This window comes from Rhinolophus ferrumequinum, chromosome 23 (genome assembly GCF_004115265.2).
Source record: "Rhinolophus ferrumequinum isolate MPI-CBG mRhiFer1 chromosome 23, mRhiFer1_v1.p, whole genome shotgun sequence".
NCBI lineage: Eukaryota > Metazoa > Chordata > Mammalia > Chiroptera > Rhinolophidae > Rhinolophus > Rhinolophus ferrumequinum.
In genome coordinates, this window is record NC_046306.1 from 13,410,625 (window position 1) to 13,427,676 (window position 17,052).

The 17,052-nt window shown below is 44.9% G+C and overlaps 1 protein-coding gene across 4 annotated transcripts in view; it reads right to left on the minus strand.

Moving 5' to 3' along the window:
- Positions 1–232: 232 nt before the first annotated feature.
- Positions 233–17,052, minus strand: part of TOX2 (TOX high mobility group box family member 2) — a 124,838-nt gene continuing 108,018 nt past the window's right edge. For 2 of the 4 annotated variants that reach the window (XM_033094335.1, XM_033094336.1), the window contains exons 4-9: positions 8,018–8,257; positions 6,157–6,384; positions 5,627–5,707; positions 4,444–4,839; positions 3,621–3,748; positions 441–1,390 (exon numbers count right to left, since the gene is read on the minus strand). In XM_033094335.1, the coding sequence (XP_032950226.1) occupies positions 1,354–1,390; positions 3,621–3,748; positions 4,444–4,839; positions 5,627–5,707; positions 6,157–6,384; positions 8,018–8,257 (1,110 nt within the window). In that variant the 3' untranslated portion in view covers positions 441–1,353. Of the gene's footprint in view, positions 1,391–3,620; positions 3,749–4,443; positions 4,840–5,626; positions 5,708–6,156; positions 6,385–8,017; positions 8,258–17,052 lie in introns of all 4 variants that reach the window. The other 2 variants (XM_033094334.1, XM_033094337.1) reach the window with 2 other exon arrangements.

Here is a 17,052-nt window from a genome sequence, read left to right on the forward strand (position 1 = left end):
CTGCTCCCAGAGAAGCTGCGTGCCACCCCAAGGTGTAGGTTACCTCAAAATAGCTGTGTCACGGGCCCAGGGGTGGCAGCCTCCTAATGCTTCCCTACACTGGAGAATTGTTATTTTTCCAGGTACATTTAAAAGAGTCACAAAATTATTACTATATTTTTTAAGTGTTACTACCTGCATGGCCAGCACCCATCCCCATAATCCCTCTTATTTATCATGAGAACCCTATGTGTTTGTGCCATTATTAACCTATTTCATAGATGGCAAAACTGAGGCCGGGGAGGCCCCGTCACCCACACAGACCCTCAAGGGCAGGTAAATGACAGGTGAGACCTTACCTGAATCTGACTGACATCAAAGGCTGTGTCCTGGCAAAGCCATCACCAAATGCCACTTTTGAAGACCTGGCCTTGGCTTACGAAGGGCAAAAAGAGACAGCCTTTTTTTCAACTTTTCAGAAGTTTTATTATAAAGAAATTTGAGAGAAGCACTGGGCACTGAGCCAGACATTTGCCAGAGCCAGGAAACAGCTGCAAACAACATAAAGAACCCAAATCAAACTCCAAAACCACGCACACTTTATGATAAACTGCCTTTCTGTTCTCAGGTTTTCTTTGTAAAGAGACAAAAGTTGTCATTGGCAATTTTAAATAGGTGGACATATGGTTTAAAAAAAAAAAAGCGCAACGCCTCCAACTGTGGCTATAAATTGTCCAGCTCTTACTCTACAGATGATGAAATGGTTTGACAGCCACTTTTATGCACGTCTCCCTTAAGATAAAACTTAAAAAAAAATGTGCTAAGGGTCATATAAAATGCTTTTTACCTTAAAGGAAACTACTTTCGCCCCCCCCACACAAAATAATCTTACAGTTGTCTTCAGCACAGTTCTAAAACACTTAGTCAACTACTTACACGGAGCCAGCAGTTTATAGGTTTCATAATCTCTTGTTCACACTGTAAAACCACATTTGCACATCTGTGGCTGGACTGGCCCCTGCCCCATGCATCGGGGGTGGGTTTCTGTTGGTAAGCAAGCCCTCCAGGGGCAGCCCACGTGACCTGGGCTGGGGCCAGATGTCCAGACATAGGGTATGGTGTGCAGAACGAGGAGCGGGGTCCACAGTAACCCTGGAGCAAGCAGGTCAGGGGGCAGAAGGTTCCTGCAGGTTCTTTGGGCTGGCGGTGGGCGGTGGGCTGCCTCTGCAGTCTGGTAAGAGGTCGAGGACGAGACTCAGCCTTGGTGCATTGGCGTGTCACTGCTCTCTCTTGAAGGTCACCCTGCTTCCTGCCAAGGCCTCTTTCCTGCTGTGGGCCCTTCCAGCAGCCTCAGGGAGGAGAGGGGAGGCGGGATTAGGTGAGGTAGAGAGATTTATCCCTGGGGAGCAGGCTGTGGGAGAGAGGAGGGTCTGTCAGAGCCGATGGGACCCCACTTGGTCCCACGGGCTCTCAGGGGCCTGGACACAGGGCCTGGCGTGTATCAGGACACCTGCTCACTAGCCCTTCAGGCCCACCCTGCATGCGGCTGCCCCTCTGAGGATAAATGAGGGGCTTCGCTGGTCCTCCCCTGACTGCCTACCAGGCAGAACCGAACACCGTCCTGGAATCCCAGCAGAGGATCCACCCCCCGCCTCCGCTGGTCCTCAGACTTGGGGGTGAGGAAGGTGGAAGTACTCTGTCCTTCCAATGCCATCATCGGTCTCAGGTCATTTTTTAAGTCATAGTGTCAATTTCAAACAGAATTAAAGGAGGACAGGTGCTGTTTCTGTTTTTAAAATAGAGTACTCATTTGTAACAACACAGATAACACTTGAGGGCATTATGCTAACTGAAATAAGTCAGAGAAAGACAGGTGTTGTACGATCTCACTCATATGTGGAATCTAAAACAACAAAACCAAAAAGCAAAACCCCAAAAACCCGAGCTCACAGCTACAGAGAACAGACTGGTGGTTGCCAGAGGTGGGGGTTGGGAGTGGACAACATGGGTGAAGGGGGTCCAACGGCACAAAGGTCCAGTTATGAAATAACTAGGGGATGTAATGTACAGCATGGTGACTACAGTTAATAAAATACTCTATTGTATATTTGAAAATTGCTAAGAGAATAAATCTTGAAAGTTCCCAAGAAAAGAAAAGTCATTACTTCATGTGGTGATGGATGGTAACCAGACTTGTTGTGGTGATCATCTCACAATACATATAAATATTGGATCATTATATTGGACACCTGAAAGTGACATAATCTTGGATGTCAATGTTACCTCAATTAAAATACAGACACGAAATAGGGCGCTGCTGCAGTCGGACCTCCCTGTTGGGGGGAAGCTCTGACAATCTGTGATGGTTCGTTAAAGTCCCCCCACCCCAATACCCGGACTTTGGGGAAGGGAAACTGTGGTGAGGGGGAAGGGCTGCGGGGGGAGGGTCTGTACCTGCCCTGAGTGTGGGAGAGGGAATCCCTGCTGAGCTGAGTCTCCCACCCAGGGAAACCTCCCTAGGCACATGAGAAGTGGGGGCACATGCCATGTTTGTTTGCTCACTAGTGGGCTTGGCAAGATGAAGAGCTGAGAGGCCGACAGCTAGGAATAGGGGCCAGTGGCGCCCGGCGGCAGAGATGGCCACCTGTCTACCCGACATCAGTGCCCCACTTTCCATGATGTGGAGCTGTTGCTGGCACAGCAGCTCAGAACCATTATTTCACAGGTGTGGCCGTGGCATTAGTTCTTGTCAGGGAAATGGGAGCTGAGGCTTGTGGGTGAAGAAACAAGTGTGCCCTCTGCTTTCTTTTTCTGCTGGCTGAAACGAGGAGGTGCCATGCCAATCCAGGAAGACTTCCTAGAGGAGGGGCATTGAGCGCCAGTCTGAAAGGCTAAGGGTGCAGGACAGGACAGGAGGTGCAGAGGTTAAGGCCCAGAGGAGGACCAGGGAGGAGCCAGGTGGCCGTGGAGTCTGCCTGTGAAGGGGAACGTTGGGCTGCAGGGCTGGTGGGGTGCCACTAGGTGTGTGAGCCCTTGGGTTTGCCAGCTGGCCCCCTTCTCCTCGGCTGTCTGAACACTGCTGGCGCCCCACGCTTTCCCATGCTCCTGGCTGGCGGACACGGGGTACAGACAGCCCTAACCTCAAGGTCTGTGGTGTCATCCCTGCCCAGAGCTCCTGGTGGGATCACAGGCTGATGCTCGTCTCCAGCTGAGACCAAAGCCTCGCTCAGCTCCTTCCCCTCTCCTTTCTGCAAGCTCTCCCTCAACACATCATCAAGGACATTCACATCCTGCTGCCTCAGGCTCTGCTTCTAGGGAACCTGACCAAAGACAGAGGACCTGTCTGTGAAGCACACGTGAAAGCACTTGTGAAAACACCAGAATGGAAGACAGAGCAAGAACCGAAGACACGCCTCAGTGACCCAAGCGGGCCTTGGCACCAGACCAGCGGAGTCCTTCTGGGGCCCTGCCTTGCTCTGTGTCCTCTTCTGAAGACCGCAGGTACCCTGTGTCCCTGAGGCGCTCCTGCAGGGCTGACAGCGACTCGCAGGGCCCTTCCCCGGTCCATATCCTTCCCGCCTCTTTCCCATCCCTCGTCCCCACTCCAAGGCCGCACCAACGTGAGGGAGGTGAGGACCGACCTGCAAGTGCTGATGCCACACTCCCCACTGGGGTAACTGCTGTCCCAGTCTCCGCTGTTCGTGGGGTTGGATGGCCCAGGTGAGCGGGACCCGGAGCCGCTGGGGAACTCGGAGATGTGAGGGAAATCCTGCCAAGGGGGAAGGAGGAGGCGGGTGAGCAAAGGAGGGAGAACGGGGTGCACGCCTCAGGCAGCAAAGGGGCATGGGGACTGTGTGCAGCCGAGGTGCTCACAGAGACACTTCCTCTGGCTTGCACAAAGTCTGCCTTTGCCTGGAATGCTTCCTTATTCCCCAGTAGAGTGCCTCTGGTTTTGAAAAATTCAGCCCTTGTACTAGTTACGTCATCGGGTAAAGGACTTTGCTTTCAGTGCCTTTCCTTTTTGGGGACTCAGTTTCCCAATCTGCAAAATGGAGTTGTTGTGTGAATGACCTTGGAATGGTGTCTGCGGAACAATTAGTGAGGTCAGGCCTCCAAGGCTTTGGCAATAGCCAGGGGCTAGGGATGACCTGGTAGAAGTGGCAGTGGCCTCAGCCCCTCAGGCTAGAGAGCAGAAGTAGACAGAGGATGAGACAAGGAGGGCCTGGAAGAGCCTAAGAATCTGAAAAATCTGTCTGGTAACTTGTGAACTGGTGGCTGCAGCCAGCACATCTCAGATAAGGTGTACCAGACCCATTGTGCTGATGTGGTAACTGAGGCTCGGAGAGAGAAGGTGCCTAGGCTGCAGTAACACAACTGGTGAGTGGCGGGTATATGAAATGCCAAGCTGCTGCCCCGCTCTGCAAGGTGTCCCAGAAGGGCTCGTTCCCACTCATCCCTGCTTACCTGTGGCCCTGGAGGTGAGGGGCTCATAGCCAGCTGCACCTGGAGTGCCATGGGAGTGGGCAGGACAGGAGGCTGGGTGGCGGGGGACATGCTGACGGGAGGACTGAGGAGGGCGCCCTGGGCGTGGGGGGGCAGTGGCAGTTGCTGGTGCAGCGGGGGGCTGAGTGGGAAGGCGGGTGGTGGCGGGGGGGACGTGCTGAGGCCGGGCAGCAGTGACTTGGAGCCCAGCGTCCGGGCCAGGCTGGCGGGGGAGGCACCACTGCGGAAGGCCTGCAGGTCCGACGGCGTCAGGAAAGAGGCCAGGCCTGGCATGGCATACATGGGCTGCTTGGGCGGCAGCATTTTGGCTGGCGGGTTGGCCTGAGTGCTCTTGGTCTCACCCTGGTCTGGGGAGCTCTGGAAGGAGACAGACACCGGTCACTGGAGAAGACAAGAGAAGCCAGAACTTGGGCCGTGCAACCCACTGACACGGCCCCAGGCTGGCTCTCTGGCCCCTTGGGGGAGAGCTATGGACTAACCAGACAGACATAACTCAGGGTGCTTACTGCTCTTGGCTCTGACCATCCGACCACCCCCTGCTTTAATCCATGGGGTGCCCTGCTCATAGGGGAACCCACGCTCCTCGGCCTGGACAGTCAGCCAGCGTCATCCAGAGGGGTCTTCCTCCACTGAAGCTTCTCCCCAGTCTCTGTGCCTTTGCACGTGCTATTCCCTCGACTGGGAGCACCGTCTTTGCTTGGCCCTTGCCCAACCCAGATGCCATGTCCTCTGTCATAGCTTCCGGACAACACCCTTACCCCCCTTTGGGCCACACGTCAGCGCCACGCTGAGCCTCCTGTGGTGCTGGTGTTGATGGCACAGGCAGATAGTGTGGACAAGTTTGAGGAGTGGCAAAACTGGGTTTGATCCTAGCACAGCCAGCTAGCGTGCTAGATGATTACAGGCAAGTTGCTTAACCCCGGAGCCTTGGTGTTCTTGTTGGAAGAACTGGGTGAAATGTGATGCCTACAAAGTGGCCAGCATGAGTCTGGCACACAGTAGATGCACTGGAGAAGTACCACAGTGGTCGTATCCATCCTTTCCAAGACCTGCGGTGTTGACCACTCCCGTGGGCCTCAGTTCCTGCTCCCCCCGTCAAGTGGCCCCACTCTTGTCAGGCTGTGCCTAGGATTCCAGGTATTACCTTGGAGACAAGGCTAGCCCTGTAGGCTGCCAGAGCCTTCAGATATTCCTTCTTTGCTGCTTCGGTCTTCCTCTTGTAGGCCTGAAAGACACAAGACAGGGGCAGCATTGGGGAGAGGGTACGTGCTCAGCCCGAGGTCACACATCTGGGAGCTGGCATGTGCCTGTGCCCCAGTTCTGCTCCTTGTTCCCCTGGAGGCCCTTGGTAGGGGCCACAGGCATATGGTAAGTGGGAGAGAAAAGCTCTAGTCTGGCAGACCCGAGACTCTGAGAGTTGGAGGGACAGATGCATGGAGATACCCTCATCTAACAGATGAGGAAGCAGAGGCCCAGGACAGTTAAATCTCTAGTGAATGCAGCAGAATTGGAAGGGATCTAACTCCCCATCTTACAGATGGGCAAACTAAGCCCGGTAAAGAACTCTTCAAGAGCCTCCAGTTCCAGAGGCTGGGCCAGACCTTCCAAGTCTGTCGTTGGCTCCAGGACCTCAAAGCCTCGGGGATGATGGCTCAGGAAGGGATGGAGACTCACCTGCTTCTGTTCCTCTCCCAAGCTGTCCCACATGGAGGCCACGATTTTGGACACATCCCCGAAGGTGGCGCTGGGGTTCTGTCCCTTGATGGTGGCCTGAGTGTCTCTGAAGAAGAGCGCATAGGCTGACACTGGCTTCTGCGGCTCGTTGGGGTCCTTCTTCTTCTTTTTCTTTGGGTTCTTGGCCTTTTTTCCTGGGTCAGTTGAGGGTCTCTTCTCTCCTGACATCTGTCCAGGTGAGAGGAGTCAGAAAATTTGAGAAGCCCAGGACATCCGGCCAAAGGGGTCCCACCCCAGCCTTAGGCAGAGCTGGTCTTTCCTCAGCAGGCCTAGCCCATGCTTGTCAGGCCCTATTCACACACGGGCAGGGACTGGGGCTGGCCACCATCCTAGGCTCAAACATGGGCAGCATGGGCCAAACTGTGGGGCTAACCACTCCCTAAGTGGAGGAAGCAATGGACAGGCAGACACAGACAGACAGACAGACAGACACACACACACACACACACACACACACACACACACACACACCCTCCCTAGATAGGAGCCCTGGGTTTTTTGTTTAACTCATTAATGACAATTGGCACGCTGATAAAGTTGATTCGAAGAAATACAAGAGAAAGAGAAACTGGTCAATGTCCTAGAGAGCAATAAAATGATCACTTTTGGGGCTTAATTTAATCTTTTCTACTGGACAGAAGTCATTTGCATCTCTACAGGGAAAAATCAATTTGCCTTGTAATCAGACAAAAATCGTTTACCTCTCTATCCCCTTTCCCCTACATTAACCTTTACAGAGTATAAACTGTCCTAATCAATAATGAAGAACGAATCAAAACAAAGTTACTTAACCTCTCTGTGCCTCAGTTTCCCTATCGGCCAATCCGAGATAATAATGGCACCGACCTCAGGAGGCCGTGATGAGATTACATGCCATTAATGCTGACTGTGTGCTTAGAACACAGGCCCATGGGAAGTGTTTGCCAAATAAAAAAGAAAAGAAAAACCTCCTCCTGCCTGGCCTATGGTACAGACCAAGTTACTGTGAGGATGGAGCTGGACCAGGCTCCAGAGGCACCCACCCCAGCTGGGAGGTCAGGGTCTCTGCTAGATGGCGGCCAGGCCTCTGTGGGGCCACATGTGGAAAGGGGTAGGAGGCCTTATGAAGAAGAAAGGGAGGCAGGAGGTTTGGGATCAAGTCTTGATTCTGCCACTAGCTCATCGGGAGATTCTCGGCAGGCACATCCCTCCCTGGCCCCTCTGGGCCCTCTGTTTGCCGCCCCAGTAAAATAAGATGCCCTCCAACAAGGAGGGAGATTTGGAGTCAGTGCCAAGAAAGGCCTGGAGTCTGGGCAGCTGGGGCGCTCTCATCCTGACCTGTGCTTGAAGAGGCAGGACCACCCCTGGCTCCAGGGATGCTGAGCAGGCCAGCCATGTCTCCAAAGTTGGGGTGCGGTCATTCGTGCCGCCCCATCAGTGCTGCCCAGAGGCGCCCTCTACTGGACCACACATTTTTGTCAGAGTATTTTCCCCTAAAAGACCACACTGATCACAAGACGTGACCCTGGGGACCTTGCCAGTATCATCAATGCCACTGAAATGAAGCACTGGCCATTCAGAAATAAGATTTCACCATTTTTCCCCCCAGAAATGTCTTTCTCCCTTTTACCCCCAGCAAAGAGGGAGTATAACTGCTCCAAAAGACGCCTTACAGCTGATTGTCGGGCTAGGTCTAATTTTGGGGAACCACGGTACACTCTTCTAGTCTTTTCTAGAGGCAGGTGATGCTCCTTTCCACGCAGGGCTCATCCTTCTGCTGAGGGGAGGACATTTGAAGGCTTTGCACCTCCACCCTGCGTACCTTGAAATGGGCTTCAGACTCCTCCTCCTGAGTTGAGCTGGAGGGTGATGGGGTCGCTGACTTGCTCCCCGGGGGTGACGGGGGGCTGTGGGTGATGCCACTCCGGATGCCCATCTGAGAAATGAGCTGGGACTGGCTGAGGGCGCTCATGTGGCTGGTCAGCATTGCCGGGCGGCCCAGAAGGGGCCCTGGCCGGCCCGAGTCATAGGCAGCAACCTCCGAGTGGACCATCTCTTGGATCTAAAAGAGGACGGGGCATTTTGAGTTAGAAAGGACCCGCCTTGCCACAGCATCACATTCATATACGAGACTCAGAGGAAGATGAGAAGTGGAGGGCGGCCGGCTCCACCCTGAGCTGTGGTTTCCTCATGGATCCCTGACAGGTGAGCGTCCAGGCTATTCTGAAGCCTGCATGATTTATTCGGCACACCTGTGGGGGGCCCATGGCTCCTTGACAGTTTGCCATCCACCCTGGACAGATGGTTAGTATTTCAGCCCTTGCTAGAGAGCTCATTCCAGCTGTGAGCGTTGTGATACGGAGTCTCTTTTCCTGCAACACGGTGTTTCTCTGCATTTACTCACTATGCAGCATCATAGCAAAGAGCACAGACGCTGGAAGCCAGCTGTGTTTTGAATCAGCCACTGATAAGCTGGGTGACTTTGGCCAAGTTACTTAACCTCTCTGTGCCTCAGTTTCTTCATTTGAAACATGTGGGTAATAATTAAACCTACCCTCTAGGGTTGTTAAGGATGAAATGTGCTTGGCACATAGTGAGCCCTATATTGTCTAAGGGTTTGTTAAATACATAGAATAAATAAATCCCTTAAGAAAGTTTTGCATTTTTCTTCCTATAGGTCAGTAATTTTCTTGTTAACTATTGCCTATGATGTTTTCTAACTGGGTATTTTTGGAACATAAGAAAGCTGCTGATTTTTACATACAGGCATTTGTCATACTAGTGTGTACTTTTCACCTAGACATTATATATACACACAAACACACAAATCTGTCCAGTGAGTCATACCAATCTGCATACTCATAATTATTTTTATTTCCTCTGCATCTGTGGTTATTTCCTCTTTCTAGTTACTCTTGTCAAGTATCTGTTTTCCTCTCACTTTTTCTTCTTTAGGCAAGCCCATGGGTTTTCTATTTTATTATGTGGGATTTTTTTTTTCTCTTCAAAAGAATCAAATCTCAAATTTGATCACTTCTTCTCCTCTGTTTTCTATTTCTTTAATATCTAATTTGATCTTTATTAACCTCTTCCTCGGATTTTAAAGATTTATTATTGCTGCCCCCGCAGTTTTGAGTTGCATTTTTAATTCATTATTTCCATTCTCAATTTTTAGTGTATGTTTAATGCTATGAATTCTCCTTCAAGCATGACGTTAACATTCCTCATAGACTTCACCATGTAAGATTTTTGTTATTCTTTTTTATGTCTATATTTTTAAATTTCAATTTTAATTTCTTCTTTTATCGAAGTGTTGTTTAAGAAGAGTCTGGAGTTTCTAGGAGGTTAACTTTGTTTGTTTCTTTTCCTTTTGCTACTAATTTCTAGTAACAAAAGTGATAGAAGAATATGGTTTGTATGTGCACTTTTGACAATTTATTACGGTTTCCTTTGGAACCCAAATATGTTTATATTTTGTATATATTCCACAGCATTTAAAAACAAAGGGTAAGCTGTGTTTAAAGATTAATATATGTGTATAACATTTATTTATTTGATCAGTGGTGACTATATTGTTTTGATTCCTTTCTTATTTTCTGGCTCTTTAATCTGACACAGACTATCTAGGTTACCTACAAAATAGGTTGCTTTCATCAAAATCTCCCTTTAATGCTTAAAGTTTTTGTCTTGGGAATTTGATGCTGGTTTTTATTGTAGAAAGAAAACTGGCAATTATTTCTCCATTATGGAGTGAACTTTAATATTATTATAAAGTGTCTCAATTTTTGTCTCATTTTTGTCTTGAATTCAGTGGAGCCTGATACTAACATTGCTATGCTTGCCTGTGTGTGTGTGTGTGTGTGTGTGTGTGTGTGTGTATTGTTTGAATTCATCTTGCATGTTTTCAGTTTCAAGAAACTTTCTTTTTATGTTTCCGTTTTTTAAGGTTATATTTGTCAAATGGTGGTGGTGGTGTTTGTGTTATGGTCAGCTTTAGAAAAAGAACCAAGATGTTTCCTTTTTTCTTTATGTCCTGGAATAGTACAAATAACATAAAAATTAAATTTTCCTTAGAGAAATGAAAGAGTTTAGATATAAAACTATCTGAGGCCCAGTGCTTTTTGAAAGGTTGATTTTCACAATATTTTCCATGGTTAATGGGTCTATTTTAGTTTCCATATTCTCTTGAGTTCGTTCTGGTAAATTATACATATAGTTAGAAAATGGTCTACTTCAGATTTTAACACTAAAAGCTTATAACTGTAGGATAATATGGGACTATAATAACTGGGATAATATTATCATATTTCTAACCTACTCTATGGTTTTTGTACTTAAATCCCTATTCACAATTGTAATATTGTGAATGCATGTTTTTAAATTTTTTCTTTCTCAAAGGTTTATATATTTTCAACTGTCTATCCAAAGAATCACTTCTTATATTAAAAAAAATCAATTTGATAACTTTTCTAATCATAAATTAATTAATCACGAATTAACTGAATTCTTCTTTCCTCTCTATTAAATTTGACCTTAGGTACCATGTGTTTCTTTTATCAGGCTTTGCAAATCAAATGATTTATTTTTACAGTTTCTTTTTTAATCCCAGAAAGATCTAGGGCAGGGTTTCAAACAAGGACAATTTTGCCATGTAGGAGACATTTGACAATATCTGAAGACGTTTTTGGTTTTCACCACTGGTGTGTGTGTGTGAGGGGGCATCCTACTGGCATCTAGTGGGTAGAGGCCAGACATACTGTTAAATACCCTCCAATGCACAGGACATCCCCCCAAAAGAATTATGTACCCCAAAATGTCAGTAGTGCTGAGGTTGAGAAACTTTGCTCAATAACTATGATTTATTTCCCCTGAGGAGGATTTTGGCTGCATGATATAAATATTGAAAAAATATTCCACATTGAAGATTTGATTTTCTTTTTCACCCTAAAGTTATTTGGAAAAGGGTCTTTATTTAATGTATCCTTTTGTTATTGTGATCAGAGGACATGACTCCTACAATTCTATCTCTTTGGTAGTAAGGTTTTCATTATGGCTTAGGATATAATTCATTTTTGTAAAACTTTTATGTACATCTGAAATGCTGTTTACTCTGTAACATACATATTTCTCTGTGTCTATTCAATAAACTGTTTTGACTGCTTTAGCTATGAAATCGCGAGAAAAATGAGTTAAAACCTCCCACTGCTATTGTGTTCCCATCAGATTCCTCAGATAAATATTGATGTGACATTATTCATCCCCATACATGTCCCAGAATGCTATATTTTCATTATGGCTTCTCCTTTTTTATATAAAAAAAGCATCGTTGCCTCAATTAACGTGGCTGTCTTAAATCCTACTTTATCTGTCTGCTCATGATGCTCTTTATTTTCCCACTGTTTTCTTTTTGTCCTGCTTTAAGTGAGCATCTTGTACACAGCATATAGGTAGATTTTGGTTCTGAGTTCTTAACATATTGTGAACTATATATTTTACTATTCTATAAATCATGAAGAAACCTGAGACATAGACCTAAAGGGAACTGTTTTAAAGAGTAGGTTTTTAAAAACAATTCAATTAAAAAGTGGGCGGAGGACTTGAAGAGATATTTTGAAGACGTGCCAATGGCCAGCATGTACGGGAGAAACAGCCCAACGTCACTGATCCTCAGGGAAATGCAACTCAAAATTATGAAATATGAGAGTCGCACCTGTTAGAATGGCTATTGTCAAAAAGACAAGAGCTAACGTGCTGGCAAGGGTGTGAGAAAAGTGGGAATGTATACTGGTATAGCCGCTATAGAAAACACCCCGGAGGTTCCTCAGAAAATTGAAAATAGAACTACCATGTGACCCAGCAATCCCACTTCTGGGTATTTATCCAAAAGAAATGAAACCACTACCTCTAAGAGACATCTGCACCCCCGACGTTCATTGCAGCATTATTTATCATAGTTAAGGCATGGAAACAACTGAAGTGGCCCTAAACAGACGAATGAATAAAGAAAAGGTGGTGTGTATATACTATGTTATTCAGCCATGAAAAAGAAGAAAATGTTGCCTTTTGTGAGAATATGGGTGAACTCTGAGGACATTACGCTTAGTGAAATAAATCAGACAGAAAAAGACAAATACTGTATATTCTCACTCGTAAGTGGGATCTCAAAAACTGAAGTCAAAGAAATAGAGAGTGGAGTTGTGGTTGCAAGACGGGGCGGGGCAAAATGGGTAAAAGTGGTCAAAGGGTACAAACTTCCAGCTCTATGATGGATAAGTTCTAGGATTCTAATAATGAACAGTATGGTGACTATAACTAACAATACTGTATTATGTACTTGAAAGTTGTTAAGAGAGTGAATCTTAAAAGTGATCACCACACACACCCAAAAGCAATTATGTGAGGCGAAGGACGTGTTAACTAACCTACTACTTTCATGTAACCATTTCATGTAGCAAATCACCACATTGTCCGTGTTAAACTTACATGTGTCATGTGTCCGTCATCTCTCAATAAAGCTAGAAAAAATTTTTTTTAACTCAAAAAAAAGAAAAAAGAGTAGGTTTTAAAATCTGTTCTCTAAATATCCCTCTTTCCTCTCCAACACGGACGAGGTATGACAATTAAGTTCGTGAACTTGTTGCACTGCTGTTGCTAACCTTTTTTGATAGCAGAGGGATTATTCATTATGAATTTGTACCAACTGGACAGTTAACCAAATTTACTATTTGGAAGTGCTGAAAAGGCTGCGTGACAAAGTTAGACGACCTGAACTTTTCGCCAACAATTCATGGCTCTTGCATCACGACAATGTACCAGCTCACAGGACACTGTCTGTGAGGGAGTTTTGAGCCAGTAAACAAATCACTGTTTTGGAACATCCTCCCTACTCACCTGATCTGGCCCCCAGTGACTTCTTTCTTTACCCAAAAAGAAAGAAAACATTGAGAGGAAGACATGTTGATGACATTCAGACATCAAGGGTAATACAATGACAACTCTGATGGCCATTCCAGAAAAAGAGTTCCAAAATTGCTTTGAAGAGTGGACTAGGTACTGGCATCGGTGCATAGCTTCCCAAAGGGAGTACTTCGAAGGTGACTGTAGTGATATTCAGCAATGAGGTGTGTAGCACTTTTTCTAGGATTAGTTCACGGAACTTAATTGTCTGACCTTGTACCCACTCTTCCTTCCGTGAATTTTCAGCAAGAATCTGACATTATTTCCTTAAGGGCAAATTGGCCTTGAGGCTCTGTGTTTAGGACTTGTTTGTTTGTGTTTTTTTTTTCCTTCTCAGCTGCCTGCTTTAGAATTGTTCAACCAGATATTCCTGACTCAGTAATTGAATATATTGCCAACACATCATAATGGCAGACTTTAAAATTTTTGCAATTCTGGTGTGTGATGCTTTCAAAGTTGTTCTAATTTTCACTGTCCTGACTATTAGAGAGGTCGAACATCTTTTCATAGGTTGCCTGGCCATTTGGGTTTCTGTTTATATTGCTGTTGGGAGTATAATCTAGTTAGATAAACACCTTAGGAACCAATCTGACAATCCTCAGTTTGTTGAAGATTTGCTCATCTTATAAACCTAACAATTCTACTCCAAGATATTTACGGTACTATGCAGAAGTTAACCATGTGCACACGCAGACATGTAACTGCAGGGAAATTTTAAAGATTTTGAAATGGGCAAAGGACTATCCTTTCAATGGAATGCTGGATATTGGCTAGAGGATTCTGGGATTATCTGTTTCTAAAGAAATGTTTGCTTTTGTCTTTAATGAGGGTATTTTGTAAGCTGTAGAAAAATGATATTAGTGCAACTTATTTTTTATCATTAAATTCTTTACAATTGTAGTAAAATATACATAATATAAATTTGACCATCTTCACCATTTTTCAGTGTACAGTTCAGTGGCACTGAGTATATTTACCTTGCTGTGCTAGCACCACCACCATCCATCTCCAGAGCTCTTTTCATCTCACAAAACTGCAACTCTGTACCCATTAAACACTAATTTCCTAATCGCTCCCTCCCTGCAGCCCCAGACACACCAGTGTTGGCTCTACCTCTATGATGAATCCTAAATCTCTCACACACCCAAGCCATTGTCATCTTTTTTCTTATTTTATTGCTGTCTCCCTCAGCCACACACACCAATCTATTTCCCATACAATCTCCAGAGGGATCTCTAAAATAGGTAAATCAGACCATGCTACTCACTCCCCTCCTTACAATTCTTCATTTGCTTCCTGATGCTCCTAGAATAAAATGCAGTCCGCTTACCATGGTTTTCTAGGCCCTATGTTGTTGGATCCTAGTCTAACCTTCCAGCTCTTCTTGGACACTGCCCCCTTTGCTTACTGCGCTGTGACTCAACTTGACTTTCTTCATTCAGATCTTCAGACACAGGAACGTTATCCCTGCTTTCAGGCTTATCTGTGCCTGTAGTTCCCTCAGCTGGGAGCATTCTTCCCCGAGGTTGATCTCATCTTTCAGTTCTTAACTTGAATGTCACTTCCTCAAGAAGCTTTCCCTGCCACTTTGTCTAAGAAACCTAACCGACTACCATTACTTTCTACCATCATATTGTCTCCTCCATAATTTCAAGCTATGCTTATTTTGTTCACTTAGCTGTTTATTGTCTCTCTTCCTCTCTGGAAACTCCATGAGTAGAAGGCTATCTTGTTCACGACTGTAATCCCAGGGACTTTGCTAGTGCCTGGAACACAGTATGTAGGTATTTTAGAAATATTTGTTAAAGGCTGAAAAAGGAAGGGAGGGAGGGAAGTTACTCCTGGGAGGTGAAACTCCCCTCTTGCCTCTTTTCTTGAGAATGTGATTGAATGTGTGTTGGTTATGGCAGTAGAATGGGTCAGTGTTGGTAGGGATAGGAGGAGATGTACCATTGGTTGGCTGTTTCCTTCTTTGAATCAGACTTAAAATAGGACATAGTCGTTCCCCAGGGGATCAACAATCTGTGATTATAATGCTAAGCAAAATTAAGTCAGATAGACAAAGTCTAGAACCACATGATTTCACTGATATGTGGTATATAAAACTGAAAACAACAAAAGAACAAGAAAAACGAATGAAGAAACAAAACTCATAGACACAGACAATAGTTTAGTGGTGACCAGAGGGTAAGCGGGGAGGGAGGTGGGAGATGAGGGTAAGGGGGATCAACTATATGGTGATGGAAAGAGAACTGACTCTGGGTGGTGAACACACAATGTGATATATAAATGATGTATTAGAGAATTGTACACCTGAAATCTATGTAACTTTGCTAACAATTGTCATCCCAATAAACTTTAGTTAAAGAAAAAAAGAAGAGATTATGAGCCAGATAGGACTCAATCTTCCCTGCATCTTTTTGATTTTTCTTCACCCTCCATAAATACTATAAATAATCAAAACAAACAAAAAACGGAAAGTACAGAATAAAGTGACAGAAGAATAAGTAAGCAAGGATAAGTAAGTAAAATAGTTATCAAAGTATGTATAAAGAATCTTGTTTAAGAATCTGGAAAATTAACCCATTCATATTTACCACAAAGACAGAATTATTAGTGCATGGTTATCTCAGCTTATATACTTTTTTGCTTCCTTGACTTTTCCCCCCTATCCTTCCTTTGTTGATCAAGATTTATCGAGTGATTTTTATGCCATTGCACTATATCTCTGCCTCCTCATGTAAGAAGAAAAATTAAACTTTAAGAAATTTCCCTCCTTCAGTGGTTTATGTTTAAGATTATCATTAATTTTGTTTTTTCATTAAGTAACTTATTTCAATCATTATTTTGACAGTGGCATTAAGTTTCATACCATGATAACAATAATACTTAGACATTAACTCTAGGTTTTGCTATTTTCATTGCTCACACCACTGTTTTTTATACCACGTTTCCCATACTTGATCTATTTTAATTCATTTTCGATCAAATATAACTGCCTGTCTAAGTAATTTTTTAACCCAAAGCTTCTTTGAAATAAGAAAAATTTGCATGATGCTATTTTTGTGTGTAGACCGTATTTATTTAATTTTGCCTGATGCTTGGTAAGCTCTTTTGAGCTGCATGCTTTCCACTTTCTTCAGATAAGTGATATTTTCTACTGTTGTTTTTTTGGATTAGTGCCTCTTTTCCATTGGCCTTTTGAAAAAGACTTTCCTATTAAAAACACATATTGAATCATCAGGGTCTTTTCTTTTTTCAGTCATAATTTTGAGCTCTTTAACTTCTTCCTTGGATTTTGGGAGAAAATCTTGAGTTGATCTTATTTGATCTCCTTATTTGATTTTCTGCAAAATGGTGTTCACTGCGTTTTTAAATCCAATAATCACATATTTCACCTAAAAGCAATATTTCCTGATTTCAAAGTTTTCCCATCACCTAGATACACTATATAATTGAAGTTTATAAATTATTTTCCCCATTTCTTGGATTGGGATCTTCAGAATGGACCTTCTTTAGAACTACAAATTTTGTACATTTGTCCAGTGACTTTTCTTCATATTCCTAATACCTACATTAGCACCTTGCACACAGCAAAAGCAACTGCTTTCAGACCCACTGAGTAACATTAAAGCTAGAACAACAGAATCAGGTGTGATCTGGGAATGATGCCAAATTCTGCTCAGCTGTGTCCAGGGTCTCCATGGAGGGCGGGCAGAACTCTGGACCACTTCACTCTTGCTGTCGTTACAAATATTCAATAAATGATTGTCAGACCCTTCATGAATGTCTGTTTTGTGATGGACATAACACTAAGCTCTGGGAATGAGAAAGCCCCTGCATAACTGCCTTTCAGGGTCTCACAGTTAATTAGGGAGGCAGACTCCTACATAAAGATCC